Genomic DNA, 20859 nt, shown 5'->3' with positions numbered 1-20859 from the left:
ACAGGTCCAAACAGTACGATTTTCAATCGATCGAAGCCAATGTTTTGGAGGTCATCAAGTCTCGAAAACTGCAACACGTACGTCGCTCTTATAAACATGAAGCATTCAACAGAAAGTAAAACAAAAACTGGATTTAACAGAACAATCATACCTTGACAAAATACATTCTCGCTAAGGACAAATGTAAACGGGCTATAAACACGAGTGGGAATCTTATGTTTAGTTGACGAAATTACCATCCAAAGCAGTCCTTGAGTTTTCTTTCCTGCTTTTCGTTTGCCTGCTCCTCCACTTCGTATCTAGCTTTCCATTCCTAATATACAAGCAGTTCGTCGGCAAAGAAGTCTTCCCCTTCGTCGCTTGAAATATTGTAAATTGCTCTCAAACTCTAAGCAGTGAGTTTACAGTTGTCGAACGTGCTCGATCAAAGTTTATTTTGGTGTCTTCCAAATCGAAACTTAACTCTGACTCCAGTGACGAAACAAAATGATTCTGAGACAAAGCTTGGACGTTTTAGTCCCAAAATACATCGGAACGATTAGTTTTGTTTTCCATTTTCTCCAGCAAATACAGAGAGCTGACTGAGGCGCCATTGTGTTTGGTTCCTGGGTAGACGTCATCAGGAACCGTCGCCCCAGACTCCCTAAAACGCGGTCGTGAAACACTTCAAGCGCGACTTTGAAAGGGCATAGAAAATCGAGGATTCAACCAAATTCAAAAATTTCTTCGCCCAAATGCTTCAAATAAAGCCTAGATTCGTTTTAGCGAAAATAAAATTTTGGGGTTAGGTGCACTTTCAGTAAACACATGTGCATGTCATTGAAACTTTCAGGAAGAAGGCGAAGGAGTCTTCAAGTACGTCCCTTGTAGGTGATGTTTTTCCTGAGGACAAACGTTTCTCGACTAGTAGTATTTGGCAAAACCACAGCGCCACGGGAGCCTGCCATACTTATCATTCACTCTGTACTTTCGGGTAAAGTGTTTTCTGTGGCATGCATTTCATCTTCTTCCCCAGCTTGTTGCAAGCACTCAAGTCTAAGAAGGGGGCCTGAAAGTCCAGAAAGACTGACATTTTTTGCCGCTAATGCTTAAAATGTTCTGATTTTTACGCCCGGCGGCTAAATGTTTGGCCCCTTTTACGGCTAATGGTTAACGTGACCTCTCTTGCTAAATTTCTGTGAGATTCCTATGTTGTGAACATTAAAATCTGGAAGAAAAAGGGGTAGTTAAAAAAATAGATATTGTATGTTGATCGGTAGTGTCTATTTTTTTCAGAAGAAAAAAGAAAAAAGAATATTCTCTGCTGCAAAATCCCCTTCTTTCGCCTTCCACCGAACATCTCCTTCCATTGCTTCCTTTGGTTTATGACTTTATTATTCCATGATCCATCCCATCTTCGCCCCCACTATTTCTTCCCTTCCCTTATTCGATCCACTTGCATTTGATTTTCTCCCCTCTAACCCCTCCCCGCTAAGTCAACCCAGCATTTTTTTTCCATTTTTATCACTACTACTTCTCTACACTATCTCTGCTACTCTTTTCCATCCTAGTCCTTTTCCACTCCTCCTCCTACTATATCCCTTATTCCACCCCCTCTTCTAGCACACCGTGTGTTTCTTTCTCTCCCCTGTTATATCCCTCTTTCTATAGCTAGCTAGCTCCCCTAACACCTCGTGTGTTTCTTTCTCTCCTCTTACTATTCCTAGACTTCCCCTGTTATATCACTCTTTCTAGCTCCCCTTGCACTCCGTGTGTTTCTTTCTCTCCCCTTACTATTCCTAGTTTTCCCCCGTTGTATCCCTCTTTCTAGTTCCCCCAGCACTCCGTGTGTTTCTTTCCCACCCTTTATTAACCCTTTGAATACCAAATATTCGCCAAAAAGTACCGTTTTCAACCGTTTAGTCAGGTTTTTTGGCAGCCATGACGCTAAATCAGCCTAAGTTTTGCTAAGAAATTTTTTTTTACCAAAAAGTGAGGTTTTTCGAGGATCACGTACAAAATTGAGCAATATTTCAATTCCGTGCATGGGCCATAAATCGTATTAAATTATTTGTGATTTTCTTGAGTTTCCTTCGGTAAAATCTTCCTAATTTTTTATACAATGCATTAAAACCGGGGGATGCGAATTTTAAACATAAAAAAGAAGGGTTTGTAAAGGCAGTTCTTCAGATTTTTGAGAATTTATGCCTTATAACACTGCGGAAAAACTGATTTTATAGATTTCGCTGAAAAACGAGCTCCAACTAAAGTAAAGTATTTATTACCCGTCTGCCAAATTTTACGGAGTTTCACCGAAGGAAACGCGAGAAAATTCACTGTCAGGTTTGCTTTTTGTGCTCATGTGGCGTCATAAAATATCGAAAAACACTGACGTTTTCCTTTGAGGGCGCGCAGATTACCTCAGCTTTCGTCCTAAGCGCGCGTGCGATCGTAAAACTATAGAGAACCACCTTATGAGGACGGCAAATGTACACATGTCACGAAGCGTAGGAGTATAAACATGACGTTTATGGCCAACTACGCTACACGATTGGCTTAAAAAACTCGCGCCACTTTTTAATCCAATCAAAAGTAAAACTAATCCTCCGTAGGAAAAAAGATGGCGTCTGGTACATTTACCCTTAGTTCTTAGCGAACGAAAACCTTCACAACGTTCATAAAAATGTCCAGAAAAGTTATAAAATCTTCAAACCAAGGCTATACAATGTCCTTAGTACAGAGACAAATATTGTAAAAATTTGGCTTTCTTTGTGCCTCATAGGCTGTGTGAGGTTCGCAAGGTATTGTGATAAAATGTAGAGCCGCCATCTTTTTTCCTACGGTGGATTGCAACTCACTTGCACTCGTTTCCCGCGCTTTGCGTCAGCGACATGTAATTACTTCAAGTTTTGATTGGTTCACTGTATCGTTCGATTAGAAATACAAAAGAATGCATTTTTAAGAGTTGGGGCAAGAGTATGGAATACCAGCATCTTTAGAAGAGCTTCCTAAAAACCAGTTTAAAGCTCAACTTCTTTCCTTTCTGATTGATATCCTAAAACAGTATGATGATAAAATTGATACTCCCTAAATCACTGCAGCCTTAAAGAAATACAAATGTTAAGTCTTATGAATTGTTGTTCTCTACTGACTCAACTTGAGAAAATGGTTGATGCCTGAATGTTATTCTTTTCACTTTGTATATTCTTCAAATTATCTTTAAGCATAGGACTAGTTTAAAAGTAATGTTAATATTTTCTGTTTTCTTTGTCCCTCTAGTTGTTTGTTATACATTCCAGTTTGCCCCCGCAGGGTTTTGGCGCCGAGGCCAAAACCCGAGGAGGCATCTTAGGATTCCCTGTGTGTATACATACAAGGAATTTCGAAAAAAGTGAGAAATGTGTTGGTAGTATGTGAAGAGTTCTCGATTTGATGAAACTAGGCGCGCACGGTGGTCTTGGGTAATGTGGGGCAAGGAACGCGGGCTCAGAAAACGGCTGGAAATCGAGCCCAGCCTAGCTAGGCGGTGTCGGTACATGAAATTCTTGATTTCAAGGTTCTTGCAATCACGAGTTCGCGTTTCGCCATCTTCTAGCAGCATTTCAAGGCTCTTGTAACCACGAGTTCGCGTTTCGCCACCTTCGAGCAGCATTTCAAGGTCAAAAATACACTCTAATGAATGATTTGACATTATGGCCTGCATGACGATTTTAGCGTGATCAAATAAATTTGCTTCGAAATGGCCGAGATTCTCATCTAGGACAAATTGAAAACGATTTCAAAGATCCTGAAGATGGATTTTGGGAGAAAAACAACTCAGAACGTAACGTAAGAAAATCTGAAGTATACTAGAAATTCGAGGCCAGTGTGGTTCAATTGCAACTAAATAGCTAAATACTCTTCCGATCGCCAGTTTTACCTTTGGCATCTTGTTTATTCGGATCGCCTAGTTGTATTGAGCAATTGAACGTGGCGTAGAACTCATGCGTGGGCTGGGTGACTTTGCAGGGATCCAAATATAAATATAAATGTTTTGCAGCGTTTTCGTTGAGGTCAAAAAGCTTGACTCTAATTTGCATATATGGCGTCTTTAACGCGATACTTCTGTTTACGTCTCGCAAAAAAAAACTCGACCTCCGTTCTGCTTTCGAGATACGTTTGCTCGTATATCAAGATAAGTGGTTTGTTTCGGAACAGCAGAGTAGTTTGACTTAATTTTTTGTTTCGCTATAATTTTTTAACCTTTTTTCCCCTATAAAGTTCTACTGAGTGAAATTTTTATAAAAGAAATATTAGTTTCCATGAAGGCAGCCTATTTTTTTTCCAGAAAGTACTCTTCGCATCGTTTCTAACGAGATATGGTAAACTGCTCTGCTGTAAATGCTGTCTGAGAGTATTATGTAAAGAATATCATGTGATAGAATGAGTTTAACAGAATGTGTTGGTTTAGTTAACTTAGTTGATTGTTTGGATCATATTCATGGTAAGATGCCTAAGTTACTGGAACAGTATGAGTGATATAGTTTACAAAAAAAAAAACAAAATAAAATTTTTAGTTCATACAAAAATGTTCAATACTTATTGTTTTCAATCAGCCGATATAAAAGAAAGCGCGGGCAGATTTAGTGATAACTATTACTAATTTAACTAATTTAATAAAAGTAATCTGATAATAACTGATCCGCCTAAATTAGCCTAATGCTATTAGCGGATCAGTTTTATATTTGTATTAAAGTCTGTGAAATTAAGTGTGTCTGTGTCCTTTAGGTGATTAGCTAGGTTGCCTACTTTGGTTTTGTTTACGACAATCAGTGAAAACCGCCCTAGAATGATGGCATGATCCCTTGGCATAACGTGCCTGTCCAACAGAATGAAACTTGATTCAATGCCATTTTTGACCCAATTCTCCCTCCATACGTCTGTTTCATGTTGTCTGATCAGATCAGTACATTACCACTGTTCCTGTTAAAGATTTTGACGACTGAAGCTATTTCATTTTTAAAACTTAGGCGTTTATAAGGTTAAACAAGATCCTTAGAAGGGCTGAATTCGAGATCGAGAAGTCCAGGTTTGAGCCTTGCTTACCCGTACTCCAACTGGGGAAAATCTAACGTAAGCTCGGGAGGGATGGCTGTGGTCGTTGACTGCTCTTAAAGTAGCTACTTCACGGCTTGCGCATCTGGAAAAGTTTAGCCTAAAGTTTTCAAGTTCTTTATTTGTAATCCGTGTTAATCTTCTCCATCCTTAGTCATCCTCGTTCCTTTATGGTTAATTTTTTATCTGTTTGGTGTTTTTCTATCTTAGTGAACTACTATTTTCACGTTCCCTTCAAATTGAAGGTGATTTGTAAGTGGCAGAAATAACTCGAAATGCCGCGACTGAGCGGCATTGATGAAGCCAAAACGTTTCTTTTTTTTTTCTCTCTTTAAAGTTGCTCTCCCAGAGACAATCCAGTCATCACATACTGTTTCTTAACGCTAACCATGCCAAGGTTAGTTGCACCTCCCAGATTAGGTCAAATAAGGGAGTGACTCCCCACTGGGAGAATATTAACCCGGACCTTTCAATACCAGCAATACCAGACCCCTAGGGGTCTTTCTTCTATAGAAACTGGAGTTGCGCCATTTCACTCCAGACGTCGTTAGCGCTGGAACAGACTTTACCACGGACGTTTTGTTATACCATCAGCACTGAAGACCTGAGAAATTTCACTGCCATTGAATTGGAATTTACTTCATAGCGTATCTGTATTTTCCCTTTGAAAGTAATATTAGCAAAATGATTGCAAAGCGATCACTGAATAGATGGTGAATTTTTTGCAAAGCGATTGCAAAAGCAATGGCATTGAATAGTAAGGACCCCCTAGAGTACAAATCGTGTGCTTTATTTACCTATAAAACTTTTACACACTCGTCATGTCTCTGGATATCCTCACTACGTCATCTTAAAAATTCTTGTCAGCAGGCTGTGTCACATAATATACTCTCGATCCCTTGACAGGGCAACTCAAAGCCACACCCTTAATTGTGTAACGACTTCCAGCGAGTGAGATAATTATAGTAAAGACTTTCGGTGCTCTATTCTGGAATCTTTCAATTTAACAACATTATTTGGCTTCACTAACAACATTTACAGCTGCCTCCTATAAAAGCGGATTAAAGTCTAATTTTAGCTGGACCGTGTACGCAATATCCTTTGTCCTCACTAAGATGCCAGCCATTGTTTCAGAAACATAACTTGTGCACGCCTGCCTACTAGCACCAAACAAGTACCTTTTGGGACCAATTGAGTTTTGTTTATTCTAAAAGCTCTTGTAATAGCTTTGGCTCATTTTACCATGGTGGGAATTGTTCCGTTATCTTTGTTACATTGGTTTTAGAAACCTCTTTATGTAATTGATACCACTTTGGTATTCCGTAATGCTATGCATGTGGTAGCGATTGATTCAAAAACCCCACCGAAAAAAAAAAAAAACAACAACAACAACAATGAACGACCCTGGCTCAAAGAGAAATTGAAAACTGAAGTGCTGTTTCTATACTGCTTGAAAAGTAAACGAGGATTATTCCATTGGTGCCTGAGCCCTAACTAAATTATCTCCACTGAGCACAAGGCGGGTGATTACATCATAACTTCGCCTTATTAGTAAAGATAACTCTAAACTCGGAGCAATAAATGTACCATTTCCAACTTCCTTTAGGTATTAAAAGATAGGCGTGATGAAGATGAATGCGCTGATTACTATCAACACCAGCGTTATCGCACAGCGTAACCGGAACTCGCAAATTATCACATTACTATGCCTTCATCCATTACTGCCTGGCGCTGCTAGGGGTCAGCTCAGCATCTTCAATAGTCTATTCTACAAGTTTATTTCATGCCTTCAGCATGCGAACACTAAATCTGCGAGCCAGAAGAAAACCTTGACAATTACGATCTTCGCAATTTTTGAACTATGTCATTCAACGATGCGAAGTGGTCCCGATATCATATGCGGCAAAGTTAGCACTTTCGAAGTATTTTAATGCCCTGGAGCATCTACGAAGCTATTAAAATCGTTCACCGTTGATGTCACTATTTGGTGGAATTCAAAACTCGATCCTTAATTAGTGGAACGATATCTAAACATACTAAGGATTCCCCCACGATACTAGAATAGCTTTCAAAAATAAACGGCATGCTTTCGAAGACCCGTGTTTACCTAAGACAAGAAAGCCTTTAAGTACGTAGTCTTCGTTTAAGCACATCCGCGTATATTTCTGTCTCTCTCTTCCTGTGTTTTTCAGTACTTGTACGGACAGTCACAGGTGTCAACCCTCATGTTGGGAATATCCCTTTTTATGACGTATTCATCGTGGTCGAAGTAGAGCATAGAAAGAGCGGACATTTTTGAAGGCGTACAGCATCTCCCCAAGCCTGTGAGATTTTGCTGGGACATTTTTTGAAGCGTGTACAAGTAACCATTATTGCCGTCAAAACCGGCCCTGCACTGCCCGTCACAGAAGTTGGCCTCAAAACCTTTGGGGTATATTATCCATGAGTCCCAGCCGATCTTTGTAAAATTGACATAAAACTTCCGACGGCAACAGTGTGCTGCAACCCTTCCGACACAGTCAATCGCACGCTTTTTCCTGCTCAGTGTTCTTGGCTTCTGCAAGTCGATAACGAGGAAGGGTCGAAGTCGGCCGCGTGAGCTAATAAGGTGATGAGCCTCCGATTCGCAGTCCAGGCAAGAGATATTTAAGGTGTAAGTACCATTGTCAGTAGCATTGCTTGATTGCTGTTCCATCGTTTGATTAAACCAGAGTTGAACGATGTTTTTAACATCTACCACTACCCATTCTGGTCCACTCTTCTTTGCCTTCACCTTCGTCTTCATTACTCTACTGACTGGTGTGTCGGAATGCTCTCTGTCTGATCTCATGTCACGTGCTTCTATCTGCAGAGTCTTCCCGTTCAAGTCGTAATGTTTGCTTTTACGCTTATGAAACCACAGAGACACAGAAGACACTAAGCTGCAGAGAGATTTTTGTTCCAATTTGAACTGGAAGACCAAATTTCTGGAGAAATTTCGCCTTGATCGCGAAGGTGGAACTTTAGCTGCAAATAAAAAAGACACAACAGAGAGGAAGGTTTTCGTTAGAGTTTGTGCGAAAAAACTATTTAGAGTGCACGTGTACTTGACTGCAGTGGAGAGCATGATAATCTTTCTGTCATCATAGAAAGTGTAACTTACTTACAAAGTCAACTGAAATCCGTCTTTCAAAGATTCTTTGTGTAACTTTTTTTTTTTCTGGTAAACCCAGCATGTAAATGCCAAATGAAAATAAATGGAAGCTGTTGATTAATTGCATGGGTTCTATTGTTCTTTGCAATTCTGCGGTCTTTAGTGTATTCATATCAAGGACCCTGGGCGCCACTCCTTTCAAAGAAAAAAACAACTGACATCCATTCAAAGGCACTGTCTGGATAATAGGCCGGTGTTAAGTTGTAAAACACATTTTTCCACATCACATATTATGCCAGGAAGCTTGCAGTTTGTCAGCGAAATGTTTTGTCTTTGATAAACGTGATAAGATCATTCAATGCATCTTCCACATTCTGCACTAAAGCTATGGGCAAGACTTCGGAAATTTCCAAAAGCACTATTTAGCAGCTGTGAATAGACATACAGTGCGACTCCGCCTCCTAATGTGCGTAACACAAAGATCATTATCTTAAAAGCAGAATTCAAAACAAAGCACGTAATTTTTAACAGCGAATAGGGCGCCAAAGACTAATATCTGGAGCGCTAAGACAGCATTTGGTGTAATTATCGTGAGACTGTCGCAAGATCAGCTCTTGAACTTTGCTCTTCTACTGTCTGTGGTGACGAATGAATGGAAAAGAAATATGCTGAAATATTTTAACAGCTGCCCTCTTGACCATGCCGGTATCAAAACCGCCGCAAAAAACAAAGAAAAAACTCGAAGGCCAGAGCTTGACCCTAATGGAAATTATCTGTGAAAAAAGCTTCGATATCACAAACTGTTATTTCGTCGATACCCCTAAGAACACGCACAAATTCAACCACTCACCTTTCGCGCTAAAAACAATGATTTTAGTCGTCTTTCCATAGTAGTCGTCTTCTTTGGTATCTTCCGGCTCACTCTCTGGATAATCTTCTTTAATAAGATTTAAATTTGACAGAAGGGCTGCAATCCTACTGTCCTTTGGTTTTTGCTTGAGGACCGGTGTTCGATCCATCTGCAGCTTCGCCAGTATTCTAGCTTTGATCATCTTGATTCTTAGGTTGTAACTTTCTGTGTTCTCAGAATAGTCGTCGATGTTGTTGTTGTTGTTGTTACAGTTAGGACAGCCTTGTCCATTGTCAGCGTGTCCTACACCTTGGGACGGACCATCAGTTTGTAGGGGAGTTTTGGTTGCAGCGAACGAAACGTTACTGCCAGGCATGGTTGCAGCGGAAATCGTGGCTGTAGGGTCCACGCTTATGGCAGCCCCTTGAAGAAACGTTATCGCGGTTAGATAGAGTGCAAAAAATCCGCTACAGGGAAATCCGGCCATTTGAGTAAGAGATCCCGACTGTGCTGCTGTCTGAAGAGGGTAAGCTGGAAAATTAAGAGTAAATCTGTTTGCACAGCTCATAAGCTTATAAGCGCAGGAAACACTTTGATTACCACCTCGTGAGATCAAAGCATTTCAACAGTGAGCTGGTACACAATATACAAGCGCATAGCCTGTCAATTAACGCGCGCATTGGCCAATCGCATGTGCCCAACCTCACATCAGATCACATGTCATGTTTATTGTTGTGCATGTGCGACTGTTTTAAGCCTCTTGATCCAATGGTTCGTAGGATTTCACCGAAGCTGATTTGATAAGGCTAAGCATATAAGGCACTCATCTCCTAATCAAGAGGGTATTGCAATTTCCGGTTCTTGAACATTTCTACACAACCCATACGGTGTGTTTGCCGTTCGTTTACAAATCTGGTTTTCTTATTCTATTGAGAATGTCTGCTAATAGTTTGGGAGGTGATGGCTAAACACTGTACACCCCTTATCATCAACAGGTCGTTGCCAGTTTCTTTTTAATCTCATTAAAATCAGTTTATTGTTTCTTTGGGCTGTCATAGTGTAAAGCCTTGGACTGTCATCACATTCATGTCTGTTCTAATAGCAAAATATATTTCTTTGTCATAAGAGTACAATGCGAGCGACATAAAGGTTAACATTGTTAAAAAGAACCAAGCCAACAATAAAAAGTCCCCAGAGATAAAAGAATTAGTGATATTTTATTTAAGTAGGTTGCTGTAAGCCAAAACCTCTGAAATGAAAAAAGGTCAGGGTTGCTATCAGTGTGCATCATTTTTCAATCATTTGTACGGCATTCGTGCGCTTATAAGAAATGCTCATAAAATCGATTTTGAAGAACTTCAATTCTCCAGATTCCTTCATCCAATCTAACTTTAGTAACTGATGGTACTAATTCGAGTAACAGTGTCTTAAATGTTTGGTAAATGACTCTCAAAGGCTGAAATTCTTGACCCAGTTAGCGACTGAATGACCCAGGATAAGCTTGATTGCGCATCAACACAATGCTCTTGAGTGTTATACGTGCCAGACAATTTTTGTACACAGATTTGACGGGTGTTTCGTGACCAGGGAAGTGAATTCCTGCACACTATTCTTTGTGCCTTCTAATTCTATCAAAATTATACCTTTCGCTTCTCTCATAAACTTAGACTTGCTTTTTAAGAACCGAAGAATTGACCAGCGGGTCCTTTAGATGGACTTAATTCCGTTAAGCCATTTAGCCGACGCACGGGGTCGTATTTCCAATTCACGGATGATATGCAATAAGACTCGGTTTACGTAAGAGCCGGAGGGGATGTCATAAACTAGTAACATGGAAGATGGTCGAAAATTTCATAATGTACAAGGTTCTTTCTTCGAGGGTGTGGCTAAAAGTTCATTTCGACATCGACAGGAACAAAGACTTCTGCTCGATCTAGCTCGTATAGGTTTAATTTACAGTGTTTTGCCTGATTTCCGGCTTCCTTTGAAGTTAATTTGGCCCTCGAATGAACTTAGCTAAAGCTCTGAAGTAGACTTGGAACATAATTGCCCGATTCATAACCATAAGAGTGGTACACGATTTAAATCCCTGTAAGAAACTACAAGGATCCCTGTCGATATCAGAGCCACAGTGGAGGGGAAGAGGGGCTGGGTGGGCTTAACCCTCACCCCCCGGGAGCACGTCTCCTCTCCGCCGTTCCAATCAGTTTCACATCTGTAAAATAATCACCTCGGAAAGGTAAAAGAAATTATCAGGCCTTCAGTAAGTGGACAATTTGCCGCCATGCCTAAAAATAATTAGATTAGCGTATAATTCCCTTGATCGTAACATCAGATAGATTATTTTAACATACAGCACACCGAGCCTTCTAGAAAAGTTTCTGCTATTTCCAGTAGTAATTTTTGCACGTTTTTGTTACGTAGTTCCGTTTTCCGTCTGTATTTGTGTTTTAGCGAAACTGTTTTGAACAACATCTAAAATTTGGGTCGATAAATCATTGAAACTTTAATGAAACAATGATAAACTTAGGAAGCGAGCTTAAGACATCAATGAAATTTAAAACAAGGTGATTATGTCTTCCGTATGTTTTGGTGCGTAGGCGTTGAGACTTGTTAAACGGTCTTCAAACAATCATATAACATAATAAGTCGAATTATTCTCGCATTTTGATTGGTTCTCTCTTATGATCAATTGAAGCACAGACGCATAGATGATACCATTAACATTTCTTTTTCTTTCTTTCTTGTAAAAACAAGTAGATTCCATGTTGCCGTGCGTCTGTTCAGTAATAGGTCACAGAAGACGTCAGAATGTGGTACGAACATCGGTGACACACTCGGCCATCGCCTCCTGTACCCCTTATAGTGTTCTTACCACATTTTGACGTTATCTGTGATCTATTACTGAGCAGACGCACGGCACATGGCATCTATTTGTTAATTTGTACAACGTTACTCAATAAAAATGTCCTGTTTACGACTGTTCTGCTTAAGATGAAATAGATGCCCGCTACCTTAGGCGCGTGGGTGTCGTGAATGGTTGGCAAACAATCATTTGGAAAAGGTTACTCAATAAAAAATTGCCCTTTTACACTTCAAAACTGTTTTGAAGGTTGCATTTCTTAAATAGTCGCACGAGTTTCGTTGCGTAATGGGCGAAAAACTTGGCAGCATCATTTAAGATTTATCATAAGATTAGTGACAGATACTAGCTCATTTGTTTTGGAGCTGGTTGCGATTTCCTTTGAACTGTGATAGAATGATCTTGATGAAACGCAAACTGATAAGCCGCCGTAAACTGCAACAGTACCCGTTTTAGCAGCTGTGCGACGTTTTCTGACCCTGTCTTCGTCTTTCAAAGAAATTTTAGAACCAACAATTTTAGACAAATACAAGATCTTGAATTATCTTAACAAAATAAGAAAAGCCTTCGACTTGACAAAAACTCCGCGGACATGTTGCGGATAGTTTACTAAAAAATGCATTAACAAACAGAGACCTTTATTTATTTATTCTTGGTTTGAGGTTTTCGAAACAGATATGGCGAGGAATTCTTAACATTTGGAATTCGCAAATTCCAGTGCCAGTTTATGTTTATCCAAAACAATTTTCCTTGATATGCCACTCAAGTTTGGAATTCCGTGTCACAAAAAGTAAAGATAGAAGATTTAGGTGTGTGAAAGAAAACTATGCTTAACACGCAAGTACAATCGCATGTAGTTTTACACTAAATAAGCTTAGAAATATGTAACCGCTAAGTGTTCAACATGGCAAGTCCAACAGGAAGTTCCGAAGATTTCCACGCGTTTAACTGCAAGGCGTTTTGAAATAAATATGTTTTTTTCAGATTCTTTTAAGGAACGCCCTGACCCTTTATCGCCCACAAAGGTAGAAGACATTGTGCCTAAATCGAACCTCCAATAACAGGAAGCTGTAGCCCTAAAATTTGAAGAACGTCTTCCCTTTCATGGCCGCAACAAAGGAAGCCCTTAGTAATAAAGGCCGAATTTTGCCCTCTCAAAGTCGAGAGCTTTCTTTAATCCGATCAAAACGCTGTAATTCAATAACTGTTTTAGTAGGACTAAGTTTGACAAACTTGAATACCCTTCTAAATCCTCGTGCACCTTAAAACCGCAGAGGTCTAACTTAATTTGGAGGACCGCTCCTCAGTTTTCTATCATTACACTAAGTGTCTGTAATATTCGATTTTACCCCGCGTGTGCGGTTTTGATTTTCTAACCTCCCGGTTCGCAGCAGTCAATGAAGAGCAAACATTTTATTCAATTTCGAAATGGTTTTGCTCATCTCTAGTGTCCCAAAAGTCACCTTTAACTATTGTTTCTTCATTATATCAAGATATTATATTTGAATTACATTCTGTCTCTTCCTGATCCGAAAACAACAACTACGACCTGCATTCTTTTTCATCAGGTTTAGCTGCTAAATTATGAAACTCTCTTCCAGACTCGCTTAGAACTTCTATTTTTGCGGACTTTAAGCGAAAGATATTACAATATGACTCTTTTCAGTAGATTGTAAGTCTCTAGTTTTATTATGTACATCATGAGTTTAGCACATTCACAATTTTTAGCATAATGATTTAATGTATAAGTATTGTATTTTGTTGTATTTGTGTTCTCGAAGACTTAAGCTAATTTTGGCTACTTAAAAAATTCTAGAGGAAATAAAGTGTATGTATGTATGTGTGACTGATATTGGCAACGAAGAAGGAGCGAAAAGAACCATCTAAAAGCTGTTTCCAGAATACCAATAGAACTTTTACTCGCTGTTGAAAACTATCCTGTGGCCCGATGACATTTCTCTGAATGCAAACCCAAATGCAGGGCCGGGACTGTTGGAACTGCTTAATCAGCCAATACCTTCGTTAAGCTATCTGTTGTACTTGCTACTTTCAACATTTTATAAAGACGAAGCCTACCTAGCCGGCAGGACCTTTGTTGCTGTGGCCAATTTCGCCTGTCGTCAGCTTCAGCAGACGGTGTTCATTCTCTACTTTCGGTTCGTTGTTCTACCGTAGGTCGCGTCAAGTAACCCTTTGTAAATTGGATCATACAATTGACACCCACATACAAACCTGCGAGTTAAGTGCCCGGGGGCGAGTTCAGCACTGTAGTATAATTTTGCACGCTATACCTTGCACAGGGTAAATGAAAAACAATTGAAGGAAAATCAGACAAAAGTGGGCTAAACAAATAAAACGACCGACTGATGCCATGGCCAAAATCAGGAGTGATGGCGACTGGGTGTTATGATTAAAGTCAAGAGCCGGAAACGTATATTCACAAAAGTTTATGGGTCTTTAAAGGTTTCCGGCAGATTTAGAACCCCAGACGGGTGAATTACTACTGCCCGTTATTTTTAAGAGCCTTTGTCAACTCGTTTTTATTCAAGATTTGACATTCAAGTGTGGAATTTCCAAAATGTCGCTTGCTTTTAATCCTATCTTAAATACTTCGTTGTTTATCATCCTACAACAATAGATACTTAGTTTATTTGTTGCTCTTTCTATTCAGTATATTTACATTTCGCCTATTTGGTTTGCATCGCCAAACTTTCTGGCTGCGCAAATACAAACTTCTTCGCGTTTGAATGGCCAGGTACCAGTCTGCTCGGGAGTTCCCATCCATGTCAAAAGTTTTGCAAAAGTGAGATTATCGTGAAAGGGAGTTTTAACTCACGCTTTACAATGGGACAGATAGAAACACCGAAATAAATAAATAAAAAAAAAACATTACTGATGGTCAGTTCATGACTTCAAAGATAGTTGCCTGCACCAACGTCTGTATAAAAGTACTTTAAAGTTGCCGAATTGAGGGACCAAGCAGAAGTGTGTTCAATGTCTTTCGCAACCTGTTGCTACTGCATTAGGCAAAGCCTTTGTCTGGATTTTGGATGAGTGTCTGAACTCCCCACCTTCTCATCTTCTCAAGTGTGCATTGATAAATGTTTTTTTCTGTAGAATTTCTGTTGTAGTCTTCCTACTTGAAGTGTTCCGAATACAGAGGGTCACTGACTTTTAGAGTTGTCACACAAGGTGTCTTTGTTCAATAAAATAGAGCATCCATTTTTCTCTGCAAGAGGTCAGTGTTCGGCGTATTTTGAAGCTAACTAATTGAGAATAGGCAACGATTATCTTAGCCCAAATGAAGTGCTTGACTGACGCACAAAACCGCCAAGAGCCCGCTGAAGTTCGTTAGTATGTACTAGCGTCTATAACTGACGGTCTTTCAAAGAAGCTTGCTTTTAGCCCCGGCCGATCACGAGAGGTGGTTGATTTAGTTTCAATTTGGAAGCTTTAGCAACGTTCCTCATATTTTTTTCTAGGATATTTTGAAACTGCAGAGCCAAATCATTACAAGCACAAATTGCAAAGTAAGTGTTGCATTGCTTAACACTACCAGAAGATAATACATGTATATTAAGCGACGCAGTATTTGTAGCTGGCAATCTACGGACCGTCTCTTTGATAGAATGTGCATAACTTACCGGTCCGTTTCAAGTATTTAGCTTTTATTTTGTAGGTTTGTGGTCTGGTCTTGTGCAATATTAGAAAAGCAAAATACCTTTTGCTGGCAGAATGTGTCACTGTGGAATGTCCTAAAGTAAGCCAAACTGCTATGGTGTAATATCACTGGCTTTACTCGCTTTCTCCTGGCCTTTGAGTACCTCAGTTTATGTGGTATTCAACAGTGGCAGAAGCTAAGAGAATTGCTCAAAGCAGGGCGCATTCCTTTTTACGACGTTTCGTGTTAATTTTCACTTAAATACCTCCAAAAATGCATTGTATTCGCAAGCAAAAAACAAAAATGCAAATCTCCTGACCTTCTTACTAGCCTACTTTTGTTGAAAAAGTGTCAACTTTGGATTTTGACCTCCAGCACAATTTCATCAAATTTAATCCGCCTAAATTAACAAACAAACTTTTAAGAATAAACTCAGCAATGCTTGTATATTTATTTAAATTTTGCATTATGTTCACCCAAAATCGTACATCGAATTACCCGTAAGGCCGCAGGAAGGAGCCACAAATCTGTCTTACTTCCAAAAGCGGGACCACAGATGCTTTATAGTTGTCCAGCTGCAGCATCGATGCTGCAAGTTGTTTTGGACCCCGTTTCTTCATCAGTTTTCTCTCGCACTCTCTCGATATATGGGGCTATTCGACTGATTTTTTTCTGTGGATCATGAAGATTCCGGAGTAGCAAGACTGACTGGTCGCGATGATCGAGCTAACAAAAAAAAAATCCGTATGTCATCTGCAGACTATAAGATCGGCTATCAGGGGTCTTTATGAACCATGCCAGACTCGAAAAACCCGTTTGGGGTGTTTGCATGCACAGGTTTTGGCCCATTTCACATTACTACAAATAAAATTTTAGTCATCATGTTGGGTATCTTTTTCAAAATGGTTAGCATAATGCTTATCCCAAACAAGTTTCAGATTCAGGAAAATATTTCATATTGATTCCGACCAAACCAGCAGAGTTGTATCATAGTACTGTTGTGTCATAACAGTGTTGAATTCCAGTATCTATTGTTTGAAGCAACGTTCACTGAAGACATAGAAGGTGTAACTCACGGAAAATTTCCAGCCAGTTGCATTTATAACACCACTAACACTAGTGTAAAGAGATTGGAGAGCTATACGGATTGTTTCAATATCGATGTAGTTTATCGCACCAAAGTGGCGCGAGTTTCATTAGGCCCAGTGTCATCTATGCGTTGTCAGTTTGTAGTCAGTGGTTCTCGCTTTGCTCCGAGGGTTTTTCGCCGGGTACTCCGGCTTTTCTCCTTCCTAAAGAACCAACATCTCCAAATTCCAATTCGACCAGGATAGAGGAACTACATGAAAACCAGCTAAGGTTGATGTGACTTTCTCTAAATATATTGTTATTTCTGTTTAAGTGTATTCCGCTGGTACACAGAAATGGTCAAATCGTTTCTCCGTTTCAGGCAATTTTGAACATTCGGCCCTGGACTCTAATTCATTCAGTATTTGGATATCAACCTAACCTTACACACGTCAATTTGTCCGGCTACATTAATGAGCTTCATAGCTCCCGTGTCTTGGAATACTACATGCAATGACATGCAATGTTTGTAGACGGCTGAACCGAGTGAAAGAAACCAAGGAAGAAATGTTTTCGGTCCCCTGCAGTCGGAAATTTTCCATGCTAGATATCTCTGGAGGAAAATAACAGCCGCTAGTATCAGGCGAAGATTATGTGGAGGAGAAATGTTGACGCTGAGCGCCAAGATCTGAGCTGGACAGGAGCAAAGCGAATGAGACTGAGTGAGTGAGTGCATGAATGACAGGCGACTGTTTTCATTTAGAACTGCATTTTCAATACCTATTCTGAACCAGAACTGATCTGAGTGATGGAGAATTTGCGCTGAAATGATCGTACCCCTATTTTACAGTAAAGCACTCACTCGCTGTTGGGCGTATGGAATAATTATCAAACGTTGTGAATGCAATTGTATGGTAGTGAATTTGGGCCAGCTGTACTTCCTCGTCTCACCGTTCGTTTCTTTCTGAAATGCTACCTGTTTATACTAAACTGGGAAAGGACTTTCTAAATCATCTACGAGGATCATTTACTGAGGATAAATTAATTTACCGAAAATATGTGCAATCATAGAGATAATGCGCGCTAATTCAGTGTTTCACCTTTCGTCTCCTGCTCCGGTTGACTTCAAATTTTGATTCACGGTTTTTCAGGAAATCACTCCAATTATTCGTATTTCTTGCCACGACAATTGAGAACTTCTTATACATGTATCTTGCGTTGTTTTATGTGGCAAGTCATTACAGAGGATACATGGTGCTGGTTCATTCTTGAAATATTTCAGTCTTCGTTTACTTTATCACTAAATATGTGGCATCCTTGGTAGTAATGAGCTTAGGGTTTCCTTAACAGAAGATTGTTTACACCCAGTTCTCTTAGAAATTTTAAAAGTGTATCATGTGTCTATGTCGCGTTTTAAGGTAAGTTAAACAGTGATTCACTCTCAGAGTAGAAACTTGCAGCCATCCATTCAAGCAAACCTACTGCGTAGTACTTTCGTAAAGCCTGTTTCTTATGCTTCACGGCTTATTCTTGCATTTGTGGATCAGACTGAAATGATTCTTGTGTGTGACCCAGTCAAATAAAAACTATCAAGCATTTTGGTTTCAAATGGTATTGTTAGTGTTTCGATATTTTGTGAAAATGAACGAAATTAGGAGATCTTTTGCATTTAGAACTGGGCTTTCTATGGGTGAGAAAATTTAAAAGACTCAGAGGAATCTTCGGTTACCGACATGAATTGCTAAGTCTGAAACTCTATACACCATGTATTGCTCTTAAGCAAGCCTTTTTTTCACGAATGATATGTCAATGAAGAATTGAGAACAAAGTAGATGGCAATACAATCTGTTTAATAGCCAGATGTTTATAACTACAAGAGAGATTTGCGAGGAGATAAATTCAGAATTTCAACTTTCTTGGGCATTCCTAAGGATAGAATTTTCGCCAATACTGGTATTTATTTTCTGCTTATTTTTGTAACAAGCATGCTTTTTAGTAACAGTTATTGATTGTACAGATAAAACAACAATAAGAATTCCTCTTAGCTTTATGGGAGTGCCAGGTGTTACCGACGCCGATAACCCGGCTATCTTGATCACTTTAAGGTATTTCTATTATTTTCAAAGCAGGTCTTTAAAAAGCTTATTTACCGGTATGCAGGCGGTCCATTTTTCATCACCAGATATAATCAATCCCTGGACACATTAACTGCATATCTGTGAGATAAATTTAACATTTAACAAATGAGCGTTCAAACATCGTACAGATAGACTTAACACTGGTGTAATGCTTGTTAGTTCGGATTTCTAGTAAATTACACACTGATTTTTCGTGCATACGATAGATGACCTTTTGTGTCACTACGCTAAAGGAAAAATCAGCCATTCGGACGACGTTCGGCCGGCGGCCACTGGCAAAACATTGTTTCTTTAAATAGACTTAATATATCTAAATTAAAGGTATACTAAGATAAAAGATACTATTTAAAGAAGTTTAAATTTGGAAAGATGATTGTTAAAGGAAACTTTATCAGTAAAGCAACGAGGGTTTAGTTTACAACACGTTCTATTTCGAATGATAACATGGCAGTCGTTTACCTTTTACAAATGCTCAATTGGTAGAAAACCGGAAGAATTTGAAACGGACGTTGATAATCCTGTTATTATACAGCGCGATTAGCACTTATAGAAGAGGATAATATCGCCAAAAAACGGTTGCATTGGCTTAATATGAGACGATTAATGCCATTAATTGCATGCGTTCGGTTAGCATAGTTAATAGAGGGGACGGCTATGAGCACTTCAAAGAAGCTAGCAAAGATGGCAAGATTTATGTTGGAAGGTCCATGGCCGGCACAACTTTGTGTTCATACTCGATTCATGAATTACGTAATTTGTTAACTGCCCACCTGTTTCCACTTTCCGACAGTAACTCAATCAGTTCACGTGCCCAATAATACACGAGGGAAGCATATCCGTCCGCATGTTCAGTAATTCGAGTCGAGACATCTTCGATTCTACCTGAGCGTTCGGTAATCTTCGGAATACCAATCGAATATGCTTCAATGACCTCGGGCAAGATTCTTCGGGAACTAGTCGGTTCAGAATTTCATCGGAAACGTTGTAATGAGCCTCGGAAAATAATGAGAATTTTTCGGAAGGAGTGGAAATCCATACAAGTTTCCAAGTTTTCCAAGTTTCATTCGCGCGCATTGGAGAGACATTGGTTAATGCTAAGACAAAGCTGAACTATGTAACTGTCGGTTTTCGATTCGTTGCTGAGTTTTACTGTAGTGGTTATTAGTGTCTTAACAATTCTGTTTCCGCGCTGTTTTTGTTTGCTTTGGCATGTATCATACGAAAGTGTTATAGCATTTTCAGTGATTTCCGTTCTAATGAAGCTTTCTCAGGGTTAGAAGTCTCTCCTGAATTTGATTGATAGGTGTACTGAGTGACATGCTGTGGTTTTGAAATTCTTATCAATGATATGATAGTCGTGAGCTTATTTTTGATCAAGTATTTAAACAAGAAAGTCTATTGTTCTGGTCCCGTCCACACTACGCCGTAGAAATTTGAAAATGCAGCTTTATTTCTACGGTTAGGCCTACCGTCCACACTAATCCGTCACGGGAAACGGAGCTTTCCGAAAACGCTCTTCAAACCGGATGAATTTGAAAACGTCGGCTCTGCGTTTTAGGGTGGACGGAAAACATTTTGAAAACGATAACGTTACGATAATCAAGTGATTTCCCTGGCCGAGTTTTCTTCAAACAAAAATCCAAAATCACCGGCAATTGTTGCGTTTTTAAATTCCTCCGGAGTAGTGTGGACGGAAAACATTTGATGCGTTTTTAGAGTGAAAACGCTGTTTTCAAATTTCTTCGGCGTAGGGTAGATATTGTACGATACCTGCTGTTGTCACCGCGTTACCAAAGGTACTCAGTGCAGAGTATTTAGTATACATATTTTGTACTATAGTCCAAGTAATTTCATAAACACAGAATACCATAATGGCTTGTAAATTTACCCTTTGCGCCCGGAGTCCAGTTCCATTCACCCAATGCTCTAACTCTGAATATCTTGGGAACAACCATGGAACTGAAGTGTCCATGCAAGTAAAAGTTTTCACACCAAATACTTTCATGTAATGCTGTTTCCTTTCTCATATTTTTATTATTTTTATGTTTTTTTCTAAAAAGTAATTGAACTTGG

General features: G+C 39.5%; 1 protein-coding gene across 5 annotated transcripts; it reads right to left on the bottom strand.

Annotated features, from left to right (window-relative positions):
- Positions 1–5842: 5842 nt before the first annotated feature.
- LOC110066240 (protein dawdle-like) lies at positions 5843–19606 on the bottom strand. Of its 5 annotated transcripts, XM_020773459.2 has the most exons (4): positions 19557–19606; positions 18799–18864; positions 9057–9587; positions 5843–8079 (listed from the first exon to the last, which is right to left on the bottom strand). In XM_020773459.2, the coding sequence occupies exons 2-4, from the start codon at positions 18815–18817 to the stop codon at positions 7262–7264; spliced, it is 1368 nt and encodes a 455-aa protein (XP_020629118.1). In that variant the 5' UTR covers positions 18818–18864; positions 19557–19606; the 3' UTR covers positions 5843–7261. The 5 variants fall into 5 exon arrangements, with proteins under 5 accessions (XP_020629118.1, XP_020629135.1, XP_020629129.1 ...); XM_020773476.2 differs by lacking the exons at positions 18799–18864; positions 19557–19606 and adding an exon at positions 17749–17976; XM_020773470.2 differs by lacking the exons at positions 18799–18864; positions 19557–19606 and adding an exon at positions 15641–15893.
- Between the last annotated feature and the right edge of the window lie 1253 nt (positions 19607–20859).

The sequence above is a fragment of the Orbicella faveolata genome, unplaced genomic scaffold (assembly GCF_042242905.1).
Source record: "Orbicella faveolata isolate gen_17 unplaced genomic scaffold, um_ofav_v1 contig_14, whole genome shotgun sequence".
Taxonomy (NCBI): Eukaryota; Metazoa; Cnidaria; class Anthozoa; order Scleractinia; family Merulinidae; genus Orbicella; species Orbicella faveolata.
Note: the sequence above shows the minus strand (reverse complement) of the source record. Positions and strands in the feature narration are given on the sequence as shown.

Excerpts from the sequence above, each read along its gene's own strand:
- LOC110066240 (XM_020773452.2), bottom strand. The coding sequence starts at position 9,624 with ATGAGCTGTGCAAACAGATTTACTCTTAATTTTCCAGCTTACCCTCTT. Across the intron at positions 8,080-9,056 it reads CATTGTTTTTAGCGCGAAAG|CTAAAGTTCCACCTTCGCGA; the intron begins GTGAGTGGTTGA and ends TTTTATTTGCAG.